The sequence below is a fragment of the Oncorhynchus nerka genome, linkage group LG11, assembly GCF_034236695.1.
Source record: "Oncorhynchus nerka isolate Pitt River linkage group LG11, Oner_Uvic_2.0, whole genome shotgun sequence".
NCBI lineage: Eukaryota > Metazoa > Chordata > Actinopteri > Salmoniformes > Salmonidae > Oncorhynchus > Oncorhynchus nerka.
Window position 1 is genome coordinate 25,300,860 of NC_088406.1, and position 6,807 is coordinate 25,307,666.

Here is a 6,807-nt window from a genome sequence, read left to right on the forward strand (position 1 = left end):
CCCCTAAAAAAACGAATGGAACGAAGGAAAACAGAGAGCGATGATGCATACCTCCGCCTTCTTGAAAGCAACACAGAATCGCCGTGTCTAATCCATTACCGGGGATGGAATTCAGTCATCCAGTCAGAAATTTCGCTTGATGAGAAGTATATTAGTTGTAGATTAGCTACAGAGTTAGAGTCAAATCTATAAACACTTATTTGTCCAATATTTTTTTTAAATGAATGCTATAGATCAATAATCGAATTAAGTAATGCATGTAGGCTAACTAGAAGACTAACCTCCGAGATGGCTATAAAACGAAGTTCTATAAAAATATGCCTAACTATGTCTCTAAATGTTTTAGTGTTTATCATGATATAAATGTTTAAATTAAATATAAAGTAACACCATATTATGAGTTATCACATAATTGGTTTGCAATGCTGCTAAATGTTGGAATTTGGGGATGTTGTAATTATGTTCAACCAAAGGCTATATTGATAGCTATTTATGGTTCTGTGTTCAACCATTGAACGCACAAGGATCATGTTCGAATGATTAAATTAGTGAAAACATGTTTGCCTTGACAAGTGGAGATATGGGAAAGCAAATTATGTTTAATCAAACAGAAAAATGTGAGCCATGAATTAATAGTTGGTTGGTAAGAGAGGGAGGGGGGCTTTAGCAATGACACAACTTTTGAGATGTTATCACCGCATCCTGTAACACAGGGCTGTCAAACTTCTGGGTCAGGGCCGCATATAATACCAGTTTTTCATCCTTGCATAAAGGCCTAGACAATTCAATTGCCCTGAGAAAATTATTGAAAATATAAGAATAATGGAAGGAAAACAAGGGAAGGGGAGAATGAATGAATGGATAAAGCTCAGTTAACTCCCTCCCTTCCCCTGATCCTCCAGGTCTCTCTCTCCTTAACCAGGAGGTGGTGGTAGAGGTGCCCTCCAGGTGAACCTATCCCTTCCTCCCCTTCCCCAGCCAGAGCTCACCATGGCTCCTCGGCCCACGGGACCTGCCTTAAGGTGAATCTCCCAGCAGTGCACCTAAACACTCCCTCCCTCCCTTGGGGGAACAAGGGGTCATAGAATGGTGCATGGCCGGGGCTGGGCTCAGCCTCAGAACCGAAGCAACCCAATACCTGACTTGCTTATGTGGAAAGGCCTTTCTCATCTGTCTACCTGCCATCCAACCCAAGCAGAATAGAAGGTTACTCAAACCACGGTTGTTACAAGCCATGTGGATTGCCTGTTGGTGGAAGATATGACATAATGTGTAATGACCCTGAACCTGCAGCTGTATTCTTCTCATCCTGGGCAGAGAGGGGGTTGACCCTGATAACCCTAATCATGACGTTTTTCCAACCGCAAAGGAAGTTTCTGTTTCAACAGGAACACAGATATGGAAAGTCGACTGATGTAAAAAGGGCTCTATAAATAACATTTGATTGATTGATTGAAGTCCTTATGCATTGTTCACATACAGATGCCTTTAGAGTATACACCTGGGCCCGGAGAGGGGTGAAGAGAGGATTTTTTAGTGTTAATTTACTCTGCAGACAATTAAACTCAAGAAGACATTAGTGTCAAAAACAGTAGTGTCAAAATGACCGTATGCATTCAAAAAAGGTGCTATCTATAACCTACAAGATTTATTTGGCTGTCCCCATAGGAGAATCCTTTGAAGAACCCTTTGGGGTTCCATGTAGAACCATTTCCAAAGAGCGTTCTACATGAAACCAATGACTGCAACCCAATATGGTTCTAAATGGAAGCAAAAAGGGTTCTCCCATGAGTCCATCTGAAAAACCCTTTTGGAACGCTTTTTCTAGTCTAGTAGACTACGTTGTATCTATCACCAGAGGGTGTCTGTTAGTCCAGACAGACGGGTTGCCTCCGACAATGTAACCAATGTTCCAGCATGCCCTAGGTCTGGGATTTCCGAGACTAGGCGTCTGTGGGCAGTGAGTTACTGCTCTCTTCTGCCAAGGACTATTCTATGGCTTGTTGCATCCATGATAATTCAAACGTCAACAATTAACTGGCAGTTCTTAAAGGGATAGTTTGGGATTTTGGCAATGAGGCCTGTTATCTACTTCCCCAGAGAGATGAACATGTGGATACCATTTTTAAAAATCCCAAAGTATCCCTTTAAGTATTGTCTACTGACATGACCATCATCAATATATCTAATTTCAAAGTTTTAAGAGAAAGAAGCATTGCACATAAACATTGTAATGTTTTCTTTATTACTGAACTGTGTTAAACAGCACATACGTAACATTTATCTGTGCAAATACATTTGAGTACCTTAACAACAATGAACAAACTCAAAAACATCACCTTTTTATTAATCATTAATGAATACAATAATAGTCAAAATACAGTATATATATATATATATTACTTGTGTCAAATAAGAGGGTGAAAGTGCTTCTTCTAACGGTTATACTGACAGTCTGACAGGGGAGTGACAGGTTGATTGAAGCAGGCATGGCCATCTTTAGAGGCCAGGTCCATAATCATATTTGATTGTGAGGCAATGTTAAAGTAAATGTGTTAGGGCAGTAAGTGCTTATATATAACTCTCTGTATATCCCAGCCTTCTCAAATGTACATATTTTTATGTGAATCCTTAAAGGCGTGTCTGTAAGATGAGGACCCAAGAGGCAGGAGACAACAGAGTCTGTTCCACACAGAGCACATACAGTATAAAGTAAATACAAAATTAAATAGCTTCAGGGCTGTATAAATCTAAGCCTTGTGGTTTTAAGTAGTGCTGTTGGGATTATTTATCCGTCTATGGTAGTTAAGTGATTGATTTATATCATTGATTGGACAGAGAGTCCACTCATCATGATGTGCTGGTCTGAATCAGTCAGTCCCTGGTTATAGCGGAACCAGTGCAGCACGGTAGACTTCCAAGGCCCTGATTTCAATACCCCTGGTTTACTGACTAATATTAACAAATCCAATCCTTCTCATTTTAGTCTCTTAGTTCCATAGGCAAGGCAAAAAGTGTGCCATCCTCACGGCAACTCTCTCCATCTGCCCCCTGATGATCACCGACCATACAGGCAACAGACTAGAGAAATCCATTTGCTTTGGAAGCCTGTCAAGCACATGGCAATTCAAGACGCAGTCCAGAGCTTTACTATATTTTCAGCCAGTAGTTTTGAAGGTGGTGCTTAGTAGCCAAAACGGTTCCCCGTTTTTTGTGCAGCCTACTGCGTTATCCAACTGTGTACTTACTACCTCATCCATTTTGTGTGATTAAGTTATGAATTTTGCAATTTGAATGATATCATACAAATTTTGCAATTCATGTGATATGTTACAAATCCAATTTGTGTAATATGTTACGAATTTCAATGCCTCATTAGAAAACTGAGGAAATGCCTCCTTCCCTTCTTCAAGAAGCTCATCAATGATCTGAAGTGATTGATAACAAGACTGAAAGAAATATGGTGGAAAGGAACCTTACTTTCATCTTTCCTGTCTGTCAAAATGGTGGTGATGATCAGTTGACAGGCAGATGATAATGATCTGATGACACAGGCAGCAGAAAGGCCAGAGAAATGTACACAAGTGTACAGTAGGCCTACAACCGGTGAACTTTTGAAATAGGAATTGAGCAGGTACCTGTTCTCTAGACCTACTCTTGGTAACCTAAACACCATGTCACTTTAAATACCGGTAATGACACCTCTCCCTAACTTCACATCACCGTCAAATCACTGTATAGCAGATACTGTACTATTGACATAGCTTACGTTAGTGATTTCTCAATTACATACACTATGTATACAAAAGTACGTGGACAAATGAGTGGATTTGGCTATTTCAGCCACACCCGTTGCTGACAGGTGTATAAAATCGAGCACACAGCCATGCAATCTCCATAGACAAACATTGGCAGTAGAATGGCCTTACTGAACAGCTGTGACTTTTAACGTGGCACGGTCATAGGATGCCACCTTTCCAACAAGTCAGTTAGTCAAATTTCTACCCTGCTAGAGCTGCCCCGGTCAACTGTAAGTGCTGTTATTGTGACGTAGAAGCGTCTAGAAACAACAACGGCTCATCCGCGAAGTGGTAGGACACACAAGCTCACAGAACGGGACCAGCGAGTGCTGAAGCGCTTAGCGTGTAAAAATTGTCTGTCCTTGGTTGCAACACTCACCACCGAGTTCCTAACGGCCTCTGGAAGCAACGTCAGCACAATAACTGTTTGTCAGGAGCTGCATGAAATGGGTTTCCATGGCCGGGCAGCCGCACACAAGTCTAAGATCACAATGAGCAATGCCAAGCGTTGGCTGGAGTGGTGTAAAACCCGCCACCATTGAACTCTGAAGCAGTGGAAATGCATTCCCTGGAGTGATGAATCACGCTTCACCATTTGGCAATCCGACAGACGAATCTGGGTTTGGCGGATGCCAGGAGAATGCTACCTGCCCCAATGCATAGTGCCAACTGTAAAGTTTGGTGGAGGAGGAATAATGGTCTGGGCCTGTTTTTCATGGTTCGGGCTAGGCCCCTTAGTTCCAGTGAAGGGAAATCTTAACGATACAGCATAAAATGACATTCTACACGATTCTGTTTCCAACGTTGTGGCAGCAGTTTGTGGAAGGCCCTTTCCTGTTTCAGCATGACAATGCCCCTGTGCACAAAATGAGGTCCATAGAGAAATGGTTTGTCGAGATTGGTGTGGAAAAACTTGACTGGCCTGCACAGAGCCCTGACCTCAACCCCATCGAACAGCTTTGGGATGACTTGGAACGCCGACTGTGAGCCAGGCCTAATCACCCAACATCAGTTCCGACCTCAGTAATGCTCTTGTGGCTGAATGGAAGCAAGTCCCCACAGCAATGTTCCAACATCGAGAAAGCCTTCCCAGTAGAGTGGAGGCAGTAAAGGGGGACTAACTCCATATTAATGCCCATGGTTTTGAAATTAGATGTTTGACGGGCAGGTGTCTTCTTTTAATCATGTAGTGTATATTAGTGACTACTCAAGGACAGGTTTTGATAGTGAGAGGCATAGTGGGTAGTGTATACTTTTCAGGAAACTGGTATCAAACCCTGGTCCTCAACTCTGTGCATTCGCCCAGTCTAGTCTGGGAGCAACAGGTCGTTAATCTAGGTCTCAGGCAAGGTTACCCGTCATCATATGAGCCTACCATAGGTAGGCTTACAAGTGCATTTATCAAATGGTAGGCTACTTACTGTAGGCTTACTGCTCAATGAGCAGGTGAAGGCCTTTATATGGTGTTTGCTATATCCTACTGTTAAAAGGCCATTCTGGACAATGTATATTTCTAAAAAAGTAAAGGAAGGGAGGGACATTATGCTAGTATACAGCAGTATATACGTAAATCACACACATCACATTATCAACATGATCATCTTCATCTTCATCATCAGGCGTTCCGCCTATTCGTTCCAGATGAGCGTCCTGTCTCGTGATCGGGTCTATATTTTAACCAGCAGATCAGCCACGTGACGACCACCGAGAACATGGCTAGGATGCTGGCCACCGACAGGCAGATGGGTCCCGCGGGCGAGGGCGGGCTGCTGTGACTGTGCACGAAGATCAGGCCCATGAAGAGCAGAACCAGCATGGACAGAAAGGAGAAGATCACGCACACACAGCCCGTAGTAAGGGCAACCCGCTTGCAGCTCTGACAGCTTCCATAGCGCACCGAGTCCTGGGAAAGGGTAGTGGCAGTGGACAAGGTAGTGGAGGGGGTAGCTTGGCTTGTGGACGCCCCCGATGCCTCCTCGCGCCTGAGGGCGACGAGTGCGGGGTGCAACCGGGGAGGGTAGAGGGGCAAAGCATCCTGAGGCAAAGGATCAGAGTCAATGTACAAGGGGAAATCCTCCGTTACCTTGGTATTATTGGGTAGGTTTTGTATCCGATAGTCCGGTACGGGTGTCCTGTGGCGACATATAGGGCAGCTGATGCGCCATGGACGCTCCTCGCGGAGATGGAGAGTGTTCAGGCACTCCTCGCAAAATGTGTGCAAGCATTCTAAAATCTTGGGCGCGCGACGGTCAAGGTCGAAATAATTGTAACATATTTTGCATTCATACTCCTCGTACGGGAATGCTGTCTCCAGGCTGCTCGGGTGTTCTGCTCCACTGGATGCTGAATCTACCTCTGCCATGTCATCTTTCGCCGATCACATTCTCTACGAACACAAAGGAGCCGACAGGCAGAGATGCTGATGACGGTGTTCGTCTATCCCCCGTTCATAAAAACGCCATCATCTCTCCGATGAATTGTATAGCCGACGTTGAAATTGTTGATATATTTGTATAATCCCCACGACGTCAAAAAATGAAAATCCAATTGTATCCCCTCATCATCAGTGTTCATATCCGCTGGTTAAAAATACATGGGTCTCATTTTACGCTTCGGGTGTGGAATCGGTGATGTAATGCTCGTGACGACTCTTCGATGCGAGGGTTGGTTAATCCGCCGGAGTGATCTGTACTCAACCCGCATTGAGAGGAGACAGTGAGGCGGCTATTGACACACAGTTCATGGTGGTTATCTTTCCTATCGGTTGGTGAAAACCGCCCAGGTTGAAAGGAGAGGCCAATAGACACCGTTTTCAGTCCTCTCTGGGAGTCAGACCGAGAGGAGATGTAGAGATAACAAAGTCCGTTGCCATCATGCCAGACAGAAGAAATGTGCCATAATTAAATCAAAACATCTCATGAGTTTACACGATAGACTGTCAAAAAGTCAAAGTTCCATATTGGTCCCCCTGTGACATGAACTGTGTTCATACTGTTTTGTTTGATAT

General features: G+C 43.9%; 1 protein-coding gene across 1 annotated transcript; it reads right to left on the reverse strand.

The window, feature by feature from the left end:
- Nucleotides 1–2,228: 2,228 nt before the first annotated feature.
- LOC135573911 (E3 ubiquitin-protein ligase RNF186-like) lies at nt 2,229–6,379 on the reverse strand. The gene has a single exon (XM_065024119.1). It carries the CDS (start codon nt 6,160–6,162, stop codon nt 5,416–5,418), a length of 747 nt encoding a protein of 248 aa, XP_064880191.1. The 5' UTR covers nt 6,163–6,379; the 3' UTR covers nt 2,229–5,415.
- Nucleotides 6,380–6,807: the final 428 nt, after the last annotated feature.